This window comes from Cyprinodon variegatus, unplaced genomic scaffold (genome assembly GCF_000732505.1).
Source record: "Cyprinodon variegatus isolate N-32 unplaced genomic scaffold, C_variegatus-1.0 Scaffold226, whole genome shotgun sequence".
NCBI classification, from domain to species: domain Eukaryota; kingdom Metazoa; phylum Chordata; class Actinopteri; order Cyprinodontiformes; family Cyprinodontidae; genus Cyprinodon; species Cyprinodon variegatus.
In genome coordinates this window covers 1,001,271-1,026,546 of record NW_015150679.1, presented here as the reverse complement: position 1 = coordinate 1,026,546, position 25,276 = coordinate 1,001,271, and the positions used below count along the sequence as shown (strand labels likewise).

General features: G+C 38.9%; 2 protein-coding genes across 3 annotated transcripts in view; both read left to right on the top strand.

Moving 5' to 3' along the window:
* Window positions 1-6,983, top strand: part of LOC107088663 (rootletin-like) — a 59,216-nt gene extending 52,233 nt beyond the window's left edge. The window contains exons 30-34 of the mRNA XM_015380966.1: window positions 2,163-2,312; window positions 2,396-2,587; window positions 4,641-4,772; window positions 6,061-6,240; window positions 6,329-6,983. Coding sequence (XP_015236452.1) covers window positions 2,163-2,312; window positions 2,396-2,587; window positions 4,641-4,772; window positions 6,061-6,240; window positions 6,329-6,412 — 738 coding nt within the window. The 3' untranslated portion in view covers window positions 6,413-6,983. The remainder of the gene's footprint in view (window positions 1-2,162; window positions 2,313-2,395; window positions 2,588-4,640; window positions 4,773-6,060; window positions 6,241-6,328) is intronic.
* A 418-nt stretch (window positions 6,984-7,401) lies between these two features.
* The window catches only part of sned1 (sushi, nidogen and EGF-like domains 1), a 46,380-nt gene continuing 28,505 nt past the window's right edge, over window positions 7,402-25,276 (top strand). The window contains exons 1-8 of one of the 2 annotated variants that reach the window (XM_015380990.1): window positions 7,402-8,032; window positions 17,897-18,184; window positions 20,387-20,527; window positions 20,607-20,766; window positions 20,858-20,983; window positions 21,281-21,394; window positions 23,786-23,899; window positions 24,319-24,432. In XM_015380990.1, the coding sequence (XP_015236476.1) occupies window positions 7,829-8,032; window positions 17,897-18,184; window positions 20,387-20,527; window positions 20,607-20,766; window positions 20,858-20,983; window positions 21,281-21,394; window positions 23,786-23,899; window positions 24,319-24,432 (1,261 nt within the window). In that variant the 5' untranslated portion in view covers window positions 7,402-7,828. Of the gene's footprint in view, window positions 8,033-17,896; window positions 18,185-20,386; window positions 20,528-20,606; window positions 20,767-20,857; window positions 20,984-21,280; window positions 21,395-23,785; window positions 23,900-24,318; window positions 24,433-25,276 lie in introns of those variants that run through there. The other variant, XM_015380991.1, reaches the window with a different exon arrangement.

Here is a 25,276-nt window from a genome sequence, read left to right as displayed (position 1 = left end):
GGTGCTACACATAAGGAGCTAATGTAACATGCCAGTGTCAAAAATATCCTTCTTGTTCCATGTTTTTACACCAGAAAATGAGGGTTGAAGCTTTTTGATGGACCAGTTAAGAAAAAACGTAGCTCCTATGAATCATTCTCTACATGAAGTGTACCAACAAAATCAGGCTCTTAAAATAATCCTCATTAATACAGTCCTCATAGTAACCACACATTTAAAATAAAAATGGGTAATGCTTTTTTAAATTTATTTAAGAAAAAATAAATGTAAACATTGGCTTGAGATAAAGATGGCTGTCTATCTAGTCACCCCCACCAGTCAGAGATCTGCTCAATTTTTGTTATTCGTTTATTCTTCCGTAAAATAAATGAATAAACAGAAAAAGGCGAGGTAAACAAATGTAAAAAAGACCTGATGGATAGGGATGTAAAGTTTACACATCAATGTATATTAACGCAGTTCTATTTAATGCCATTTATTTGTTTTAGTGCACATATTCCCATCGTTTTTGGACCTCATCTGCAACGAAATTTTTTTTTAAAAGTTCGTAATAGAGCTTCACTACATTCGTCTTTCAGTTGTAGTTCAGAGGGAGGGTTTTTACACTTGTAGGCCACCACAAAGCATTTACACCTAAGGCATCCAAATGGCTAACACCTCTCCTGACTACTGCAAATAATGCTCCAATCCATCCATTTTTCTCCTGCTCTTTCCTACCATCACTTGTGAACAACACCCAGAGATACTTGAACTCGTGTGTTTGAGGCAGAGGCTGACGCCCAGCCCGCAGGGAACAATCCATCTTTTCCCGGTTGTGAACAATGACCTCATATTTAGAGAAAGTGGCTCTCATTGCCATCCAGATTGGACAAATACCTTGTGTTTTAGACACTGAATTCAAACAAATTTAGAATTCCTCCAAAGTTTAGAAAAGCTGTGAAATAGCTCCTTGCTGCCTTGGATAACGAGAGGGAAAATTCAGCAATGTACTGTTTCGAGATTTATGTAATAATAATAAATAGACAAAAAAAAAGAAACCGATCAGGAAAATAAATATTTTTACTAAAAGTCCTCGCAAACCTGTCTTCACAAACACATAAAATAGAAGTTTAATATGATGCGGGTTTACCTTCAATATCTAAAACAGTTTAAGCCCAACTTGGAAGGCTTTGGGAAAGTGTTGATGTGGATATTTATAGAAACACACTTTTGATGTCTGACCTTGATGTAGGAAAGGTTTAGTTTGCAGTCTCCTCTCTAATACGTCCTAATAATTGGGTTATACCCCCGAATGCAGACTTTTGCATAGCCACGGTGCTATTACGTTCACCGCCGTGAATTATATCTTGCCGCTGCCCGCGTCTATGGAGGACCTAGTTACTGAAAAAGAAAACCAGCCGAATTTAAAATTTAAATCATCCAATTTGAAATATAATATGAAAATCATTTTCAAAATGTGAATTTTAAATTGAATTATTAAAGTAGAATTATTTAATTCATTCTTATATGCTGGAATTTCAAAATTTAATTTCAAATCCTGTTTCTAATTGGAATCTGATTATTAAAACCTTTCCTAATCAGACATTTACAAAGGATATTGCTTTTTAAATGTTTGATCCAGTCTGGTGATTCTGGATAAATCTTTTTTTTTTTTTTAAAGCTACACTACAGTGAGTACATTTCAACGACATCTAATGGTCAGACTGCAGCAATATGGTACAAAATGGCAATATCTGCATCACATATTGTGTCAAGTGATGGTGAGGTTTAGATGGAAAATTTTATTTGTCTATATAGGATATAGATATTATATAGGCCTGACATGCCGCATTCCCATTGTAATGACAATCTCTAAAGTCAATAGTTTGTCAGCCATAGTGCAAAGATGTCTGCCTCCATAAATGCGAGTTTGTAATTATAAATATGAGATTATACATATGAATTTCTAAATATAAAGACAAGGGTAAAAAAAATATGAAACAAACATGACTTGCTGATAAATCTTATTTTTTTGGAGAAAGAGAAATCTAGTCATTGACATTAAAATGTAAAGACTTGAAATAAGCTAGCCTCATTGTGCAAACGGTGTGATTTCTTAAAAATAAAATATTTCAACCTTTGTGTGTGTGTGTGTGTGTGTGTGTGTGTGTGTGTGTCCTCAGGAGCATTTGGATAAAACACGGGATGCACTTTCAGAGAGTAAGAGGCTGAACTATTCACTCACCAAGCAGACCCAGAACCTTAACTCAGCTCAGGAGGATTCATATGTTAGAATTTCTGAGCTGGAGAAAAGTAACAGAACCCTGCAGGAGGTGAGTCACACTGTAAAGCACACGGTGAGTGATGCACCAAAGATGAAGGTTCCTTTCTGATCTCTGGGTTAACAAAACCACAGAGTCTGAAGCAACAGGAGGAGAGTCAGATGCAAGCTTCCATCCGAATTGAGAAAGAGAAGAAGGAACTCCAGGAAAAGCTCAGTAACCTGCAGAGCTCTTTGCAAACCCTTCAGAATGAGAAAGCTAAGATGGAGAAGGTGCTGACGAACCTTAGTAAGAACAAGTCTGCTCTCAGAAAGACACTAGAGAAGGTGAGTCTACTTCTGTCAATGGCCGTATTTTAAAGAAAACATGATCCTTAAACTCCAGAGATAGTTGAGCTAAAAGTTGTTATGAAACCAAACAGATATGACCCTTAATGTACCTGATCAGACAGATGTTGTTCTCTGATATTGGATTTCATCTGGCCTTGTCTCTACAAGCAGAGTTGGGAACTTTACTTCAAAAAGGTTACTTCACCCAAAGAGAAACGTAATTAGCATATCAGTTACAGCCCAATCATTGCACCTAGTTAGTATGGGGAGCAACTATGCAGGTACTTTTAATTATCTAAACTGTTGAGGAATTTTGAGGACTTTTCTTTCATCTGAACTTTAAAGAAAACTGGGAATTAAATTATAAAATGGAAGATGTTTTAATGCTTAACTATGATCTGGGTGAGTATTTGATTATGACTGGCTGCAGCAGAGTGTCCGTTAAGAAGTGGACAACCACACAGACAGCCAGAAAGGCTTACCAAGGACCAATCACAGCTGCTTTTTGTCTGCGCACTTCCGCTTGAGGTCTGCGCATGTTTGCGACCGTTGCAGAACCTCGTGGTCGCACACAGAGACAGATTTGACGGTTGCAGAGGTTATGCGTCAAAAGCATAAATTGGCCTTACAGGGCTGATCATACTTCTGCAATCGCATACAGCAAATGTCGCTTGCGTCTGGTCGCGAACAAGATTTGCTGGTATGCTTCTGCAATGTCGGTCTGAAATTTCTAGGGATGCACAGCAGTTTTCTGCCAAAGCGCTAGGGAGAGCATATAGGAAAACTTGCGAGAACTTCGGGGGACGGGCACGAGAACTTCTTCGCCGACGCCGGCGGGAGTGTTTATTTTACAAAACAACATGTCTGAGGCATCGAACAAGTGGTTGTACTTCCAAACCTCCTCGATCAATCTTTCATCGTGGTTATCCATTGTTGTTATTACTCCTCAGCTTTTAAATATGGCGCACTCTGGCACTGAATCGAGAAGGAGGACCACATAGACAGCAGGAAAGACATACCAAGGACCAATCGCAGCTGCTTTTTGTCTGCGCACTTCCGCTTGAGGTCTGCGCGGATTTGCGACCGTCCAACGCATAGTCATGATTTTTTTTAGGTGTGCGATGACGGTTGCAGAGCCTCTGCGTCGGGGGCATGGTCGTGGACAGAGACAGATTTGATGGTTGCAGAGGCTATGCATCAGAACTATAAATTGGCCTTAAGTCCTTGACGTGGGAGACGCGGGTTCGAATCTGACCTGTGGTCCTTTCCTGCATGTCTCCCCCCCTCTCTCATACCCCCTTTACTGTCAGCCTACTGTCCATAAAAACTTGGATTGGAAGTAAACTAATGGTATTACCAGGATGTGAAAATTAATTAGTTAGATTTGTTTTTAAAGGGAATAACTAATGTGGTTATGAGTAACGATATTATGTAACACAGTTATTCCTCTTACTTTGTACTAGTAGCTCCGTATTTCTCAATCTGCCAGTCCACTGTGACCGAATATCAGATTAAAAAACATTGAGGGAGGCTGTTGTTTAATTTTGCGACTGTGCATTGTTGCCAGTTGCTCTCAGGAAATTACTGGTCTAGTTCCCTTAGTGGCTATAAGTTACATGGTGTTGCTTTAACATCACTTTTATAAATAATGTATTTCTTTAAAAGGTATTTTCTTGTTTTTTCTGCCTAAAACTTTGATGGCTTCTCTCTGTCAAATACAAGCAAAAACATCTTAATTATTTATCCCATTAACGTACCATTGGAAGTGTTTACCCAAGAGATGCAAAGTATGTGTTTAGTTTTGCTTAGAGACCCAGCTATCAGGCTCTGGACTCTATGATGCTGAGGCAATAGGACACTTAAAGGAGCAGTTACCTCAAGCCTTACAGGAGAAAAATACTGTGTAACAAACCTCAATACTTTATATTTTTCTAGATTTTCTTTTTCCTACGAAATACATCAACTAATTGTGAATCATTTCCACCACAAACAAAGCACAAAGATGTTAGAACCTGAGTGTGGGACCAGTTGTGGTGTTTTCTGCTCTCAGGTGGAGATGGAAAGACTCAGGAAGGAAGATGAGGTGATATCCGTCACCCGGGAGAAAGCAAAGCTGGAGGAGACCCTCCACAGCTTGAAGAAAGAGCTGAGTGAGGAGCAGCGAGTAGTTCAGACTCTCCAGGTGAAAAGTTACAAATAATGCATAGACTGTGTTGTATAAAAGTAAACTATATTTAAAAATGGAGCTTTCATATATATATATATATATATATATATATTCTAGTGTCTTGTAAAAATATTCACATGCTTTGAGCTTATTACAAATTAGCCCTGTTAAAACAACACAGTTCAGTGTTTTTCTTTGGGATTCTTTTTAATCATACACCATCACAAAAGAAAAGGATGTATGACGTTCAAGCTTCTCTAATTGATAGTTTGATCCAAATCATTCCTGTTTGTTTTCAGCTGCATGTTTAGAGTCAAGAGAAAAGTTAAACTCTGTCCCAGTTATGTCCTGAAGAGAAGCATTCCCACAGCATGATGCTGCCACCATTATGCTTCGCCTAAATTGGGTCTATTTGGGTAATATGCACATTAATTATCGCTGCCCTTAAGGTTTTATTGACTCAAAATGTTTCATGATGGTCTATTAACTAAAAAACTACTTTCTTCCTGCCATATTTCCAAATAGGCTATGGTTGTTCTATTTATTTAGGGCTACCATAGTAAAACATTTGTAGGTCAGCATTATATTTTTAAAAGAAACATATTAACATTATGAAGTTTGTCTTCCTTTTCTCCGTTATGTGATAGCCTATGTTGGTCTGTTACATCAAATCTTTAAAAAAAATTTAAAAAGCGTTTTCAATGCACTTTTTTCAGACAGCACACATGAAGAAGCCATGCATGGGGCGCCAAAAGTAAAGATTTTACAAGAAATTTCACTGTAAAATTTCAGTTTTATCACAATGTACTCACCCTGCTTTGGTTTTGTTTTTTATAACTTTTGGAGGTAAAACATTTCATTTAATGTATTCTATATTTTTTAATGCAATCTATATCTTATTTCTAAATTTTATATTTAAATACATATCTTTTATCTAAATCTTGAATCTAAATTAAATGTAAGATTTATATCTTAGTTTAGAAAGAGATGTATAATGCACATATAAATAGAAAATTTAGATCTAAATATAGGATGTTAAAAAGATATTTACATTTCTATTTAGCATTTGCCACTAAGGTAAAAAAAAACAGTAAATGACAAAAATGTGTGAGTAAAATATCTCTACTACATTTTTGAATTTGGCATCCCATAGCCATGATTACCACTAATTTTTAAACAATTTATTACGACTGTCAGTCTAAAGGTCTTCGACATTTAAATGGAGCTTACCACTTCCCTGACTGACCAATTTTCTCTTTAATCTCTGTGTCCAATCCTGGGAAACCAAATAAACCGCTGAAAGGTCCAACTGTCAGAGCTGGAGCGCGCTCATGCACAGCACCTCCTGGAGGTGACAGCCCATCATCACAGGGAGCTGAGTGCAGAGACGGAGCATCTGAGGGAGGGTCAGCTCCAGGTAGAGCTGGCCTTGGAGACCAGAGAAATGGCACATCGCCAGAGGGTCAGATGCCTTGAGGAACAGGTATAACACCCATCGCTGTAAAAATCTTCATCTCCTATTAATCCATAGATTATCTACGGTACATCATCCTGCTTCCTGTTCCTTGCAGGTACTGACTCTGAAAGAGCAGCTTGATCAAGAGACAAGACGGCGTCAGGAATATTTCATTCAGATGCTACAACCCGGTGTGTAGGCAGTGAAGTATGTGGCGCCTCTGCGTTCCTCCTTCACTGCCCCCCCCTGGCAGCCCCCCAACAACTTCATGTGTCAAGCCGCAGCCGTATTTGGAAGAACACAAACACACTCCCCAAGGCGTCCGCAGCCACCCCTGCAGCACATGTGGTCTCAGGATTACAGTAATCTACCAGAAAGCTCAACAACAACAAACAATAAGCATGTTGTTTATAAATGAACTGGATGTGCCAAATTGTTGGTAGGATTAGATTTTTTTTTTCTGTAGCTTGGAGAACTTTATCTGTCTAATTATGCCATCATGATTGTGATGCAACCTTTTATTATTTTATACACATTTGTTGTACCCTTTTCTTCATACATTTGATCAATTACCTCATATTTAATATAAGAACTTTATTTGATAATGCTTCGGAAAAACCACAGGGAATTGTTTTGTTTTGCATGGTGATTTTTATCAGGAAAATATTGTATCATGCTGTAACTGCTTATTACTAAAATGTTAGAAAGTTCTGATCGTTTTCGGTCAGACTATATCAGCCATATTTGTTTTTATGGTGTGTTTCAGCAAATAAAAGCCTCCATAAATGTCCTGCCTCTGGTGAGAAAGTGCTCAATAAGATTACAGTTGAAGCTCAAAGATCCTCTGAGGTTTTATTTACATTATTAATCCAGCTTAACATCCTCTTTATTTCCTTCCACTATGCTCTGCACCTTTATTTTCCTTCTCACAGCACTACAACTTTTGGTAACGATACGTAGAAGGAGTTTAACTGAGAGGGGAAAATCTGTCAGTTTCTTTAAAGCAGTCCTTTGATTAACATAGATCCACCCAGTGGTTATCCAGTTACCAGCCTCTTTTTAACTATTGGCTGGAAGGAGCTAATTATGCAAGGTAGTGAATCCCTGTGGGGAAGGTGGGGCCAAAGCTGAAAGAACTCTTTTGGCAAGCAGAATAGAGCTTTTATTGAGGATATTTCTAAGCTGACCATCAGGGACCAAATCACTGGATTGTTTAAAAAAATAAATAAATAAAAAAAAAGGAAGGAAAAACATCTCAGCTGGATCACGCTGCTCCCCCCTCTCTTTCATTTCTTGCCTTGTTTCATTTCAGGGAGACGGACTGCAGCTCATGCGGTGGTCAGCAGCAAGCAGAATGCAAGGAATCTGCTGTATTCCCTCCGTCTCACACCAGAAGCCCACTGCACCGCTAGAGGACAAGTGAGGGGAGGCAGATCCAGGGGGAGCAGTCAGGGGAGGACTCCGGCTGCTGCTGCTGCTGCTGCTGCTGCTGAGAGGAGGAACCGTACGGTCTTGTCCTGTTCTGCTCTGCACTTGTTGCCTGAGGTGTGTGAGCTCCTCCCTCCCTCCCTTCCACGGTGCCTGCTGTCAGTTCCATCCCTGGGTGGCTGAGGCCATGCTGCTGGTGCTGCAAGCCATCCTGTCCTGCTTCTGCACCCTGCTGCCCAGGGTGGAACCTGCTGTGTCCTTGGAGGACTTTTACCCCTTTGGTCCTGACCAGGGAGACACCCAGACCATCGCCCAGGACGATGGAGGCTCTGGCCTCCAGGAGATCTCTGTGGCTTTCCCTTTCTTCGGTGACAGACACTCTGGACTCTATGTGAGTAGAAGTTTTCTCCTGACCTGCTTTGATTGGTCATCCTGAGTGTATATGTTTGTGGCAGGAAGAAGTTGAACCTGACAAGGTGTGATTTGTGCAGGATGAGAAGCTAAGGGAGTTTTTGAGCCAAACAACACTGCAGTACCTGTTTAGTTTGTGCATGCCTTGTAATCTCATTTTTGGAAATCATTTCTACTTTCCTACTCACTGGTTCTTGGTCCTCTCTCTCCCTTTCCAACTGCCTCTTCTCTGCACTCTGTTTGCTCCCATGCACACGTGGGAGATCAGCTCTTAGCAGGACAGCGGTAACAGCGTTAAAAGGAAAGCTGCAAAGAGCTGTTTGAGGAAATGACAGTCAGTGTTCAGCATCTGTGAGTAATTCTTTTACACAAGAAGTTAGAGCAGGGAGGAAATATGCACGCCAGAAAGAGCAGGACAGAGCTCATGGGAGGAAGCTGAAAGGTTTGACAAGGATTTTTCCCGCACCAACAGTGAAGCATCCTTTGATCTGCCTTTGTCTTATATCGGGTTCAGCTCCAGCAAATGGAAAGGCAGAACTCTCTTAAATCAACACCACCTGTTTGTGGTTACGCATCCACACTTTCTCTCCAGATCTGCTCTTCCTCGCCTGGAGCTGTGCCTCCCGCTTCCCTACTTAAAAAAAGAGCCCAGAGCAACCATGAAAACAATTAGTAAGGTCAAAGGTTGTGTTCCTAAAACATGCATGCCCAAAACTGCCTGCTCACTATGCAATGAATAAAAACATTTTCTTTTCATTGCAGCCTCGTCTCCAATAGCACTGATCTCCAACTGTCAAATTAGACAAGTCAAGACAAGCTGCCGGTCGCTTGACTTGCTAAACTCAGATCAAATTAGCGTCATGATGGGGATGATAATGAGGGTTATCCACACTGTGGAGGGATGCTTGCTCAGCATTTCTTTAGGAGTCACCAAAAGAATGATGTTCATAGTGAAAATTACACGGCTCACCTGAAAACCCTCAAACATCTGCTGCAAGCCGCGCAGGCCACAGGCTGATATCTGCCGTCAGGGAGCTGCTTTGGACGGATTGTATTTCACTCTGCTCTGAGGGATAAATCTGTAAATTTCTCCCAGAAGCTTGTTCCAAGCCTTTGGGCTGCTGCCACAAAGAAGCCGTGGAAGCAAACCGATTTTAGATGGTGTGTGGGTGCTGTCTGACTTCATTAGCATTACTTAGTATTTTGAGCCCAACATATGCTTTTTTTTACCTTTCACAGAGGATATCTGTTGGACTATATGTTCCTAATATGTGCTATTTCTAAACACAGAAGGAATTTAAGGACATCCAGTTACTGGGATCATAATGTCACTTCAAACTGCTTCCATTCAACCAGGGTCTTTCCCAACATTTAGTCCTATTTCTGCCTCATAGTAACCAGGCTGTCCCTCTGTTATGTTTTGTATCTGGGAGTTTTCTCATGTTGCTGGGATCTCTTCTCCTCCTCCACATCCTCCCTCCCCCTCCTCCCACACCTCAGATAACATGGCAGGGGTCTTCCCCCAGGAACTGTCCAGCTGCTTTATCTGAGAAATGACCAATCACTTTAACAGAACACAGATGCATAAGCATGGAAGTGTAGGAGCTTCTAAGTAGCGCCGTACATGGATGACCACTCTGATTGAAGGTTGGTGTGAGGAACGTGAAGGAGGATGTCCAGGGTGGGAGAAACAACACGAGTTTATAAGCAGCTGTGAAAATAGGCCTGTTTAATCAAATTCAACTGTGAAAAAAATGTTTAGGGATTAAAATCTGCAAGATCACATCTGTTTTACATCAAAACAAGGCATTTTATCACTACTTTTGTAAGAGTTTCAAAGTTACTATGGGGGGGGGGTTGGATTTGGGAGTGAGGTTAAATAAATAACATAAATCATTTATGTATGCCTGGAGATTCATTGATCAGGATTTTGTTGCAGATTTTCCAGCTTAGATTGTTGTTAAGCTTCCGGCTGCTGAGATTTCAGGCATTTCTTTTAAAGGCAACTGTACAATAAAAATGATTGAAAGAGGGTTCAAAATATAATATGTAGTTTTTCCTGCTTTCTTTTTATAAGCACCGATATGTGGATTAGAGCAAATGTGTCCTGCATATGTGGGAGAGCAGGTTTTTATTGCTATGCAATTACAGAGTAGACATTTGGACATCTTTAAAATCTGGTTAGCAATGCTAACTTCATGAATGGATCCGTATCGTGCTATATATATATATATATATATATATATATATATATATATATATATATATATATATCATGATGCAGCTTATATCAGCTTCTTACAATGCTATAATGGTAATTCATCATTCTCCAATTGGTATTCTGTTTGATTCATTCATGTCTAAGCAATCCTTGTCACTCTCTCGAACCAGCAGCCTCTCCTTATCCTGTGCAGAGCACAATCATTTCTGCTTAAAATAGAGACAAAGTGGCTCTTTTAGCAGCTAATCGGCACAAAACAGCAACTGTTCATTTTTTATATAAATGTGTAAGTCGTGAAAATGTTTTGTTATTTTTGGGCCAAAAGAGACTTTGGATTTTCTCCAGCTTTTTCAAAGAAAAGCCTCCTCAGGAGCGGTGTGATACCATGCTGCCACATTTCGAGCACGTCAGATGGTGTCTCACCCTCAAGGGGAGTGATGGTGTTGAAAAATCAAGGGCGTAGGTTTTATCTCAACTTTGGTAGGAACTCTACTGGTCTTAAGTTGAATTGGTCTGATGTCTTTGGTCTTACGCGTTTTTTTAATGCTTGACATAAGCATCAGGGCGCATTTCGTTCAAAAAGAAAACAGCTTTTTTGTGCTACATTTATGCAAATTTTATAAGGACTACACACACAAGATGCTGTTTTTAATCTTTGAAGCATGAGTGGCTTGGAATGATTTGAAATTGGGACAGCCTTACACTTTGAAAGGGGTTCCATTTGAACTTCCCAGTGACTAAGACGGAAGGTAAATATGTGCCTTTTTAACCAAATATAATCTAAATATGTCTGTATGTGTATTGTTTTCTATAGGTAATATGCAGAGGTAAACAGAGGTAAAACTCACTCTTATTTTTTTTAATCTGATATGCTGATATTCTCTCTATTGTAAAACAAAGCAAAATAACATATTCAATGGACTGCAAATAGAGTTATTGTATTTACACTGAGCAATTAAAAAATTGACTTTAATATACAAGTTGTGAGAAAAGAAGCAACTGCTGCAACAACGCTGTATTGTAAATTATAAACATGTTGTTCACGTCTAATTATTGGTAGGGACAAGTAGGTCGGGCCAAAATGTTGGTAGGGACATGTCTCTATGGTCCCTATGCAAACCTACGCCCATGTGAAAAATAGCACCAGAATACAACTAATATTTCATTACAAACTGATACACTGTAGCACCAAAACTGATATTTTATAGTATGTGATTTTAGTGGACTTTTCAAAGCTTAAAAAGCATAATATAACATTTAAAACTCTCAGAGAGTGACTCTGATATTCATATATCATGTGTCAGCCAAAGAAGCTTTAAAGAGTCGGAGCCACTTTAAAGTATCTTCATACTTCGTGTTTCCAGGTTCAAATCTCCCTCTCACTCTAGTGCAGCATGAATGAGCTGCAGGCACCGTCTCAATTTGCCATAGAAAATAGTTTCCTTTAAAAATAGCTTTGTAGATGTCAGTGCTTCCTCTGACCTCATTTGAACACCTCACAGATGCAGATAATAACTTATTCTGAGGGGCACTGCCATATGAAATGAACTTCAAATCATATGAACACTTGATATACAGATATACTGTATATATTTTATGACAAAAATCAAGTATAGGTTTACGAGAACAAAGTTCTACAAACATCTACAAGAATGTAATATTTTTGTGTAATGACTTAGAAGAAAGGACCCAGAACTCAGGCAAGACAGACAGTGGAATAACTTACAACATTTATTAAATAACAAGCTGTGGATCTGCGGTATCAGTGACTAGAGCGTCTATAACAGGATAGTCTGGTTTGACAGTTCAGTCCGTACCCAGAGAACGAGGATGATTCCATTCGGTAGACTGAACAGACGCAGCGGACGCTGCCAGAGAGTTCCAGATGTGAAGCCTAGAAGGCCGCAGTGCTGACAGGACATCAGAGCTGACGAAGGAAGACAGGATAATCCACAGGGCGAAGTCAAGAGGCAGATCAGGTTCAGTTCACAGAAGAATCCAACAAGAGTATGAAGACAGGTCAGGCTCAAAGGTCCAAATACAGAAAGGGATCATGATCAGGCAATCAGAACACTATAGAAATGCTAGAAAACTCTCAACACCAAAGGCTCAAGAATAATCTGGCACTGATGGCTGGAAATAGGCAACATAAATAGGAGCAGGAACAGGTGGATCAGATGAGCATTGATGAGAAAACAGACAGAGCTAGATAGGTGAAAGAAATGAGCAATCGAGCCAGTCATCAGCACCATAATGGGAATATAGTAATATTCCAAAAACTAAAGATTACCTTTATAAGAATAAACATGATAAAAGCTTGACATTGTAAGAAAAGTTGTGATGATATGAGAACAAAGTGATCAAAGGAATGCCATTATTAATCTGTCTTCGTCTACATTTTGTCACACAATTACATGTAAAATACATGTGTGACCATTTGTTCCATAATCTCTTTGCTGCTGAAACAGAATTTCCCAATTGTTGAGATAAAGGGAGTTTCTTTTCTATTCTATTCTATTCTATTCTATTCTATTCTATTCTATTCTATTCTAAATGGAAACCATTCATAACAAATAGAAAAAATGTTGTTGACATAAGTTTGTTGAATCAAACCTTACCTAGAACTTCTGACCTGTTTCTTATATGTTTCCATGCGTGTTTTGACATTAGTCTTGGGCTTTAAGCTCATGATATTTTCTAGCCTTATTTCCATCACCCTAATCTTGAGCTTGCTTCAAAGATATTTTTTCAGATTCAAGTCTGTTCTCTATCTCAACTGTCTAATGCCACTGCAGTCAGTCACTAGGAAAAAATGACTGGGTTTTCTAAGAAAAGTGTTTGTTTTTTTTAACCAGGCTGAATATTTATCTAAACCTAAAAGTACTGTTTGATAACTAGAACCTAATAGAAATATATGAAATTGACTTTGAATTGACTTTTTTTGTAAAGTATCTTAATATATATATATTTTTTTAATTGGTGCTTCTGAATCAATTAAATGACAAATGTAATTTAACAGAATTAAGCATGAATTTACAAAATATCCCTACAGATTATTCAAATTATATTGTTTTGTTACAGCTGTCCCTTTTTCCTGTCCAGTTTGAAAGCTTTCTCAAATGTTAGAAGTCTGATACTGGCCACATAGAACAGATCCAACCAGACGCATTCTGCACTAACCTGCAGGAGAAACATCTAAGTAGTGAGGATTAAGCTGAGTGGATTAAACGCCTCAAAATCCAGAATGAACGCAAATAGAGGAACAGATTAAAGGATTTATCAGGCTCATGACAAAAAGCTTAAGCCACTTAACACAACCCCATTATCTGGTAGAAATGTAATATTTTTTTTATAATTTCTGATACTTCAAAAATGATTAAATATTTAAATTTGTTTAAATATTATATGTGTAAAGGATGTCAGCCATTAGAAATATAACCAGCCAGAGCTAGGAAGGTCCAGGCCACCAGCTCAGACTTTAAACTGCATTCATTTTCTCTCTTCCTGTCACCTACCTGGACAGGTTTGCAGCTGTGAAACCTCCGATTTTGACAAGAAGAACTAATGTTTTCCCAAGCTGATCTATGGGCCTCTTTTTGATTTAGAGCTTTGCCTTAGCCAAACTTAAGCCAGAAGAAAGTTTATTTTAGTCCATTAAACTGCTTGGCTCTAAAGAAAACCACCGAAGCAAAATCCTGGATATATTTGGCAAATATTTTCACAGAAAATCTAAAGTGTATTGCAGTATGATTTGAAACCCTTGAAACTGAGGAAGGAATAATGGAATAGAGGATGCAGCTTATATGATTGACTTATTACCGTTTTCTCTTTCTCTTTCTCTCTCTTTCCAGTGTTTTTGGTCTTTTTTTTTTTACAGTTACATGCAGCCCTGAACACATTTCTTTCTAACATAGGTGTGATGCAGAGCTGTCCCTCCCTGGATGGCATAGCTTATAATAAATCTATGAGAATATGATGAAAATAGTTCTTTCATCAAATGTTAATTTTAGTCTGAAAGCATTAGAAAAACTCTGCAAGATGGGATTCCACTTGTCTAAAACTTTCCAGATGCTTTTGGGGACTGGACTAGATGGGGAGAAAAAAATATTCTGGTATTACAATGTAAAACGTTTCTAGATCTTTGTGATTTTCTCCACTAATTCTGGCTTAAGATGGATCCTTTCCAGGCCGCTGTCACCACGGGTTTCTCATTAGTGGGCATGCAGGTGTGGGAGGTTAGTAACCCTTCTGCCGAGCTGTCCCAATGCCCTTGTTCTCGTTCTTTTTCCCGGTATCAGATGGAGCTCTGGCTGACCCATGGACTCTTCCTCAGCAGCCCGCTCCCTCCCTCCCTCTGTGTCTCTTTCTGCAACGGCCACATTCTCACCACATCACGCTGATTCAGAAGAGAAGACTGTGGTCGGGCAATTAACTGAGCTGCTGCGCTCTGCCAAACAAAACTTCCTCCAATGTTTTTACAGCAAAGTTCTTCAAATTATGGTTTTCATGCATCCGTGGAGTAGAGTTCAGCCATCTGACGTTGCTTTGTCACTGTCACATGCCACTCAACATGAATGTGAATAGAGTTCACACCAGAGTTTAGGCTTGAGAGGAGAGGTGCCAGCCAGGGCAGACAGAGCAGGGCTTCCCATGCTAATAATACACCAACACAATGCATGAATGAGAGCCTTTCATGGGAATCATCCCTCTGTCTGCAGGAGGAACCTTTCAGCACAAGTTTATGGGATGTTTAGCACCTTGTTTAGATGAAACTTCAGATCTTTCATCATATTGATTTGATGAATCATTGAGATGATTTAGATTTGAAAGCTTTAAGTCATTTTCAATATATTGCTTCACATGTTTTCTTCTAAAATAAATTGTGCGTTTGCACCTACATGGTGGGGTTTGGACAGGGAGAGACTCCCATGCTGTTATAAGCGTGAGTGAAATGATCAAAATTTCACTGTAGCACCATATTTATCTGATCATTTAAGATTGCATCATTTCTTAAGAGTGATAGGTGGTTTTGATAGCGACTGAAATAGACTGAAAGTGTGCAACAAGTCGGGGAGGGGCGCACTGCATTTGTACTCCGTACAGCTCCGCTAACTATTTTAATTGCATCGCATTATAAAGGACTTAGGTCTGGTTTTGGAGGCCGGAAACACTGTGATGCCAATAACCGCTTCATGTCGTCTAACTAAACGACCTTCACTTAATAACTCGCTTTTTATACGTCTCTCAGACTTCCTCTTTCTGTAGTTTCTGTTTCTTTCAACTTGCGTTTGAGACTCATGATGATTACTCTGTACAAATTTTCCAAATTGCATGTTAAGGTAGTATTAATGTTCATATTAGTGTGCTTATACTGGAGACTCAGAGGGGCTTAATGTGTATAGTGGAGTTTAGCCAAATAAAGGGAATTAGGAAGCTAATGAATGTTCTGTGAGCCATTTGCCTGCATTAGGATGACTGAACAAAATGTTTACTTAAATGTTTACGCTAAGCAGCCTTATTGGCAATTAAGGGAATAATTAGAATTATTCACACAACTTCTTGAATTTGGGTTTAAAATGATCTATTCATTTGACCAAGTTTCTTCTGCCACAACTTAAATTTGATATAAAGTCTACGGAGGGGGCTAGAGATTAGGGCAAGCATGTGTTATGTTTTTCAGGTCGGAGGGTTTGGTATCAATGTTTTTAACAGCAGACTGAGCGTTTCTGAAAAGGGTAAAAACATCAGATGCACCGATGATGTGGTAATGTTGAAGATTCCCCTTATTAAGCTCGGAGGGTTTTAGAAATAAATCCCACCTTAAAATATTCAACCGAATAAATCAAGAACAGCTCAAAAGCTATTATAATCTAGTTAACCAGACTGATAATGTGTTGCTCTTTGTTTAGTTCAAACGATTCAGTTTGGATAAATTTATCAGTCCTTTCCAAGCTGATTGGGCAAAACAAGAAGATAGATTCTGGTTTATTTTTTTAAAACCACAAATACCATGAGAATTCATCTTGCTGGCACCGTTACAATTATCAGGTTTTAATGCAAATATGTTTTACTTCTTGGCATGTTCTGGTGTTCAAGACGCTTGGAAGCAGAATGATGAGTTTTCAGAGGCTTAATGAAAACTGATCGCAGGAAAATAGGGAAGCAAAGAAACATGAAATTACACACAGTATGTAACAGCAAAAAAAGTCTGAAAATGATTTTGCTTTCAAAATATAAACTGTAAAATTGAACAAATATGTAGGATAATACAATACAAATAGTACATTTGTTGAAGAAATACTTTATTTTGTTAAGCACTAAAATGAAATCGAACTGCAAAATGTTACTACCACACACTTTCCCATTGTTTTAGTGTTGTATAATGTCAACCTTTGCTTTAATTAGGTGAATTTAAAAATTAAAGATTAAAGTTCTATTTAAAGGGAGGCTTTTGCTGAGGGAGAAATAATTAAAAGGGAAAATTCAAGAATGGAGCAAGGAGAACCTACAGAAAAAGTGACTCGAAGTAAAGACAACTAACCAAAGATGCTATGAAATATGCAACAAATAAAAAAACCCTGGTAAGGCGTAAACAAACAGAACTAGTATGGCAAACCCTAAACGGCAAAAATAACAGAAGATGGTGACTCATGATGAACCAAATCAAAACTAAAGCCTAATTTGCCAATACTGACACTCTTATAAAGGGAAAGCATAAAAGAATTTTAAAAAAGTTTAAGAAATATTTCATGACCTTTGCTCCTCTGCAGTACCTCCATGACCCATAAGGGGGTCATGTCCCCAAAGTTGATATCTGGAACTCATTGTGTAAAAAAATAAATGGAAATATGAAGCAGGTCTTGCTGGCTTTTGCTCAACTGTAATCATAATCAGCTGTGCTAAAGCAGGGAAACCTCTAAAACCTGCAGGACAGGGGCCCTCAAGGACTGACTTTGGGGATGCCTGATGTAAATGAAAATTAAATTGGTTTTATTTCACATACACTCATTTTAAGTTGTTTAATTTTTTTTTCAATCAAGGGCAATCCTTACTTTGCAAAGTAAATCATTCAACATCTTAATCTGTCAGATCTATCCATCACTTCTCCCTTCTCAATAGTTTTCCTAAAATGTTCCTGACGGCTGTTTTAGCCCATGTTCTCAGCTTTATTAGTGAAATCTTTAAAATAACAATTTACCATTCCTGAGTGAGCAAACCCAGCAGGAAACCTTCACATCCAGAGTGTCTGGAATCACCATTTTCCTGGACTTTTAAGTCGTTGCAGAACTTTGCAGTTGACTTAAAGAGGGGAATGATTCCAGTGGATTACTTTGCCTGCTGGCCTGGATTTGAGGACTGCAAGTGCTCTTCCAGGTGGGAGGACTGCAGGTGTGAGCAGCAGAAACCAGGTTTTCTCAGTTGCCATCATCACTCAAAATTAAGGAAGGGTCTGTTTGGGAAGTAGGAAGTGCAAACATCCGTTCAAGCAGCTTTCTCTTCACATTTCTAGAGCTTACCCAGTCAGCTTGGTGCAGTTTTGCCAAGTTTATGTGTCCCACTCAGCATTTCCAGTCTAACTCCATCTAATCCTAAAGTTTATCTTCCCTTGTTCCTTCTCCTCAGGTTAACAACAACGGTCTTGTGTCTTTCCTGAGGGAGGTCTCTCAGTTTACACCTGTAGCTTTTCCAATTGCTGGCGACAGAAGGGTTGTGGCGCCGTTCTGGGCTGACGTGGACAACCGTCTAGCAGGCAGCGTCTTCTTCAGAGAGAGCCAGGACTCATCCATCCTGAGGAGGGCTTCAGGTGATGTCAGGACGTACTTCGCAGAGTTCCCTGACTTCAACGCAACATGGGTTCTCATCTCGACTTGGCATCAAGTTACCTTCTTTGGAGGAAACTCCCAAACGCCGGTACAAATTCACTCCACTTTACTGGCAACTTAAATATTAAAAGTAAAGTATCTTTTAGAGTTTTTTTTAAACTTAATCGCAACATATGATACTTTCATCATGTGGTTTTTGTAGTCATTAAAACAGTGAAAAATGGGCAAAAAAGTTGCAAGAGACGTAAATTCTGGGCTTACAGTGTTATATATAATACATAGTTTTGTAAAGAAAACACAATTTCTTTCCTTATGTTTCACTTTAAATCAGAATACATCGACATCTGTTGTTCTATTGGGACAAAATGTAGTAAAAGTTCAAGGATCATGAATACTTTTGTAGGGTTCTGTAAGTCGATCCTACACACAGCAGATAAAAACATACATTCAGCTCAATATCAGCCTTTAAAATCCACCCAGGATTATAAAACTTTGTATATGATATAAAAATAATACATTAGCTGCCATGAGAAAAACTAAACTGCCTTTTTGACCTCTGTGAATGTGGTATTTTCTGGGTTCATACTATAATGTTGTACCTACTTGGTTTAATGAATGGGCTTATTTTTCAAAATCTTGATTCTTACACATTGCAGGTGAAAAGGAGATTAAAAAGTGGATATATTTCTAGTTTCTATGGCAAAAAGTGAGGAAAATACTGAGATTAGAGGAAAAAAAAATGATCAAGTCAGAGAGAAATGCAGAGGAAACTGATGGAGGAGAATGAACGAGTCCAGTTTATCAAACTGAACCACCTAGCATGTATTTATTTGTAGAAATCTCATAGTAAAGCTATTAGATTTGTTTCTCTTTGTGAGTCATCTTGCGGTCCAACACAACAATCGTCATCTTAAGCTCTTCTAAAAAAGATTAAATTAGTCTGTAAGGTAATTTAAGTTTCTTAATTCATCTTCTATATTTCTGTATTTATTTAGAGGAACATCAGGTTTTCTTGGTTAGGCCATGCTGAAAAGTTTTCTTTGTGTTCTAGGAGAGAAAATGACACAGCGCCTTTCGAATGTTTTTTTTTTTTTGTGAACATATTAAGTGTTTCAATGAGGGGCTGCAGTATTGTCACCCTGCTGAGACGTTTGAAGCCCCCTTTATCTCACTGTATTAACCATGCATAACCTTTGACCCAAGTATAAGCTTGATTTTTGGTATATTAAATGAGTTTTAGATCAATGTGCAGCAGATGCGTGTTTATTGATGCTCCTTTTGCGGCTGCCTATGTAGCTTGAGAGGGTCTGATCCTTTGTTGAATGGGTCATGTGACCATGAGCGCCTCTTAAGAGGATTCTGACACAAAAACATGAGCATTAACTGAGCTATAAGTTGTAGTTGGGCAACCAACCAGATGTGAGTCTTACCTATTCAGACATATTTTTGGTTCTCTGATGTAGGAATTAATCTAAAGAGGTGAATCGGGCTTTGAATTTATAAAATAATTGTCATAATAATGTCTACTGCTGGTTTGCTATCAGACGCCACAGTTTAACTTAGTGTAGACCACAAGCAACGGTGAGCAACAACATTTGTTATGTGTTGTCTGGGCAAGAAACATTCAGGATTTACATGAACTAAGAGGTTCAGGACATACACTTTGCATATTTTGCTTCATTTAAACAAGAATATATATATATATATATATATATATATATATATATATATATATATATATNATATATATATATATATATATATATATATATATATATATATATATATATATATAGATGAGAGAGAGAGAGACAGACAGAGAGAGAGAGAGAGAGAGACAGAGAGAGAGAGAGAGAGAGAGAGAGAGAGAGTTTGGAGCATGTGACCTGGCATCTTTGTGCAGTCAGAGCTATAGATGGATATCTAGCCCAAAGTCCATATTAAAAGAGATTAGCTGAAAACAAATGCATGCCACATCATTCAGATGCTTATGTGTTAGAAAATGAACACTTTAGATATTTTCTTCTGTTCAGCGCTACACAATACTGTATGTTATGTTTGGTTAGAACAAGTCTTTGTTTTTTTATTTTTGAGTTTTGTTATTTCTGACATTTTGATTTGAAAAAGCTTCCTGAATGGGAAGCAAAATGTCTTCAAACTTGGAAATGTTTTTAATATAGAATGCAAAAAAAAGGCATAAACCTTTATTCTTTAGTATTATTATTTCTTTTGATATTGCGTCAACTAATTAAGTGAATATTTTACCCAAACTTATTTTCCCTCTGTGCAGGTTAACACTTTCCAAGTGGTGCTTATTACAGATGGAGAGTTGTCCTTCACCATATTCCAGTACAATAACATCACCTGGACAACAGGGAGGCACGCCAGCAGCGGGGGGGACCTTGAAGGGCTGGGGGGGATTGCAGCACAGGTAAGATCCCTTTGGTTTTGTCAGGAGCTTCCTCCTACTACCTGCGTTTGTTTTCAGCGTTTTGTTACTCTCTTCCCAGGCAGGTTTTAATGCTGGCGATGGGAAGCGCTATTTCAACATCCCCGGCTCCCGCACTGCCGATGTGGTCAGTGTGGAGGAAACCACCAACGTGGGGTACCCAGGCAGATGGGTGTTCAGAATCGACGATGCAAACGTGGAAGTGGGAGGCTGCAACTCTGGTGAGAGCTGCTTATTGGAGATAAAGTTCTCAAACCTTCCTCCATGTTTGGGTTCAATTGTTGCTGGATTTGCTGTTTTATTATCTTCCAGCCTCCGTGTGTCCACACCTGCGTCCGTGCCTGAACGGAGGCCAGTGCATAGATGACTGTATTACAGGCAACCCCTCCTTCACTTGCTCCTGCTTGGCTGGCTTCACTGGCCGCCGGTGCCAAATCAGTGAGTTATGGCTGACACCACTTCCTGCTGCGTTTAGCTTGACACGCAGCGCATGCTGTGAGCGACTGCTTGTCTACCCGAGAACGGCCAGGAAAAATAATGTCAGCTTGTAAAGAAAACACCAGATTTCTGCAGACTTTTCCAGAGGGACACCTGAGCATTTCCTTAATACCTGTATCAGCTTCACGCCAATCGGACGTGTTATCGTTGGAAATCATCTCAGCCGTTCACCAGATGTTTCCCCTTTTAATTAAAAACATTATAGTACCTCCCTTGTGTTTCCTCCTGTTTCTGCAGATGTCAATGAGTGCGCCTCGGATCCGTGCCAGAATGGTGGGAGTTGTAAAGATCAGATTAACGGTTTCATCTGCGAGTGTCCTCCAGGGTACGCCGGGATTCACTGTCAAACAGGTACAGTACCTCTGACCCACTTTCTCACAACGTTGTTACTTAGAATTACCATTTCATTCATCTCCAAACCTGCTACAGAATTTATGTTTCCATACTTTTGGGACTGGGTGGAGTATTCCTTGCAAAAAAAAAAAAAATGTAATAAAGTAAGATTTTCTTGAAGAACATGTATTTGCCCTTGATTTGACTAAAAGGATCTGCAAGGTGATAACATTTTTGAACATACCTGTTTTAATTCAATCTGAAAAACTCACACTAAGAGAAAAGACAATTAGGAGAAATTTATTGATACAATTACTTTGTCTTTGGCGCTCAGACCTCGGCAGGAAACATAGCACTTTATTTTGATAGATATGCATTAACAGGAGCAAAGAATAGGGCTGTTTCCCCCCCAGACCTGAAACTGGTGGTGGAGTGGGGATAGATGAAGTTGGTCAGTCTGTAGACTGCTGGTTAGGGAGACGGTCTACTGAGCTTTATGGGGAGATCCAGTAGACTGCGTGAGCTGATACTAGAGCTTCACTCAGGGACCTGGAAGATGGAAGTCCAGTTGGAAAACACAGGTTGAGAGAACCTGTCCATGATGAGCAAGCATGAAGTGACAGTGGAGAGAAAAAACTCCCCGTTGGGAAAAAACCTCAGGCAGAGCCAGGCGCAACATGGCGGTCTTCTGCCGGACCGGTTGAGATGAGACAGGGAACGCAGTAAGAGTCCGGGAGGAATGAAACTCTAATGAAGCTTTACCTACAATGGTGGAGGAGGGGCTGGAGGTGGGTTGAATCGGAGTCATCTCAATGACGTCACAGCGCATCCGCCGCCTGTGCACAGGAGCAGATGGTGCGGATTGGAGGCCTTTTAACATGAACTTTTGATGCAGATTGGCTTTCGTGGAGGTGTGGTTCAAAACGGATTGTCTGTGTTGCAGGTGGATGTAGGAGAGCAATCAGTTTCTTCAGTTGAACTTCTGTCTATGCTCCATTTAAAGGCAATTTCACTCATTCTAAGAAATTTTGACCTGTTATCAAAACAATCTTTGCATATTAGTGAACAGGGCAAACTAAATCATAATGATTCAAATGTTTTTTTTACTTCAATTTTGTGATAGTTAACATAAATTAACTCTCCGAATGGGTTTTATACGTGATAGAAATCTGGATGACGACGTCTTACACTCTCCTAAGATGATCCATCTAATCAAGTTTTAGAATCTTTAATCCAGGCACAGAGATGTTTAAACGTTGTTTTGATTAATATACTAAGAAAGAGCAGATTATTTTTGATGATAATATTTTTTATTTTTTTGACACATTTCTACTCAAAATAAGAGCAATAATCTGCCAGTGCAGGAAGAGAATTTTGCTTGGTTACTTTTCTTTAAATTAATGATATATTTTCTCAAAACAATCTTACCAGGTGCAGTTGTCTTCCTTTACTTGTAGATTACTGCACTTATTTTGAGTAGAATTTACTCAGTAAAGAGATTAATATTCTAAAATAATCTGCTCTTTCTTAGCATATTAATCTTAAAACAAGCAGAAAAAGTCTTTTTGGCTAGATTGAAGATTCCAAGACTAAATTAAATGGATCATTTTTGCAGTGCAGTGCCTTGTTACAGTATTTCCACCTTACAAACCTTCATCATATTCCATCATTTTAATGAATTTGAATATGGTTTTATGAAAGAGAGCAACAGGAAATGGAACCTAATTGGAAAGTGGAAGTCAGCTCTAAACTTAAACCCATAAATGAAATCCAGCTCAACCAATTTCCTTGAGGAGACACCTAATTAATAGAGTGCAGTCCTGAGTAAATTGTCTGAAGGTTTTAGAGTGCTGTTAGAGAAAATAAGGGATCAAACAGCATCAGGAGGACTGAGAAGAGAGCAAACAGGCCAGGAAGGAAGCAGAGTTAGGTTTGAAAACTCAATTCTGGGTCTTGAAAAATCTGTTGACACGTTAAGTCCCATACATCTCCTTGAAATGACAAGCCAGGCAATCAGAGCATTATCAGGGAGGAAGCAAATGTTAACTCTGGAGGAGCTGCACAGATCCACAGCTTAGACGGAAGCGGCTACAACTAAAGCAACTGTTTAATTATCAAAAAGTGATTTATGTTATAAATTAAATACACTAATATGATATGAAGAAAGGAAAGAAATTTGCAACCCATTTGTAATCCAAGTGCTCATTAAGCGCCGACCACACGCACACAAAGACTTTTTAAAACTACGTCGGTCTAGTCTGTGAAAAAGTATCAAAGCCAGTTGAGGTGCCTTTGCAGCCAGCGGCACATATTTGCAGAATGAGGGGAGCCGTGTGGCGGATATATTAATCAGCTGAGTAAATATCCCATCAGCGTGTCTCTCTGTCCCTCTGTGTGTGTGTGTCGCAGATGTGGACGAGTGTGAGGGCAGGCCGTGCCTTAACAACGCGACGTGTGTACAAGGCACCGGGAATTTCACCTGCTTGTGTGAGCCGGGCTACACTGGGCTCCGTTGTGAGACAGGTGAGTGTGGGTCTCTCTCCCTCGGCTCTTGGTGGGGGAAATCTTTTTCACTGCTTTCTACATTAAACTTTTCAGTGCGGTTAGACAAATGGGTCTAAAACACCTCATGTTTACTCCCCCCCCTGCCTGTTGTATGGCAACAAAAATATTTGATAAAGTTCAATTTAGTAAAATAGATCAAATGTTATCTTCACATCTGAGTGCAATGTTGATATTTAGTTCTGTAACATGATCCCAGGAGGAAATGAAATGATCTGACTTTCCAGAGTTCATGAATGTTTGTTTCTACTTGAAACCAGTTATATCTTAATACCAGACACCTGGTCAATGAAACTCTACGCCTGTCCTCCTAATCCAGCTTACTGCCTTAGACATCCGCCTCTGAACTCACCCCAGATCTTTGAACGTTTGTCTCTCAGACATCAACGAATGTGAATCCAGTCCGTGCCTGAATGGAGGCGAATGCATCGATCAGGTGAACGGCTTCACCTGCACGTGTCCTGCTGCATTCACTGGAACCTTCTGCCAAACAGGTAGGAGACAAAGCTTCTATAACATGTCTTTGAAGTAAGACAAACCCCACTGGAGACAGCGGGTATAGCATCCTGCTTTTTACAGTTTTAGCTCCTGAGGTTTTTGTTATTTTCTGCAGCTGTAAACAATTTTATCAAACTAAAACACAGGTTTGATATAAATCATGAATGTGCCTTTACAATTAAAACCTTTGATAAGTGACAAAAAAACATATTTTAATCATGAATTCTGAGAGGATTATTTTAATATTTAAAATATTTGTAGCCTTTTTGTCACGTCTTTTAGTCCATTTTAGTTTCATTTTAAAAATACTGAGACTTTTGAAAATATATTCATATTTTAAAGCAGTGTAATCGAGGAGTGATCTCTAAACATTTGGCAAAGCTTTAAAGAAAGTAGGAACATGACTCTTGGCTAAATCAGCTGCTTTGTTTTAAAGCTTGTGGAGAAATTATGCAAAAGACATGTTATTGATTCATTCAGGTACAAAGCAGATAGTTTAGATTCTTATTTCTCGAAAATATTAAAAAAGCAGCTTAAGGTTTATGCATGAAGTGTAAAAAATAAAAAGAAGTTTGACCCCAAGCAATCAATAGTAAAGCCAGAATAGGCAGAATTTTTGTTATTGTTTTTTCCTTGTTATAATTAAAGAACATTTAGAAATTGGGGATACGGTTTTGTAAAGCTTTTCAGATGCAAAGAGATGCATTACATAAGAAAATGCATGAATAATGAAAGTAAAGGTTGTCTTAAAAATGCAGGATCAGCTGTTTTTACAATCCAGAGTCCTTTTTTTAACCTTCACTGCCAAGAAATAAAGTTTAGAGCTGCAGAAACATTCCT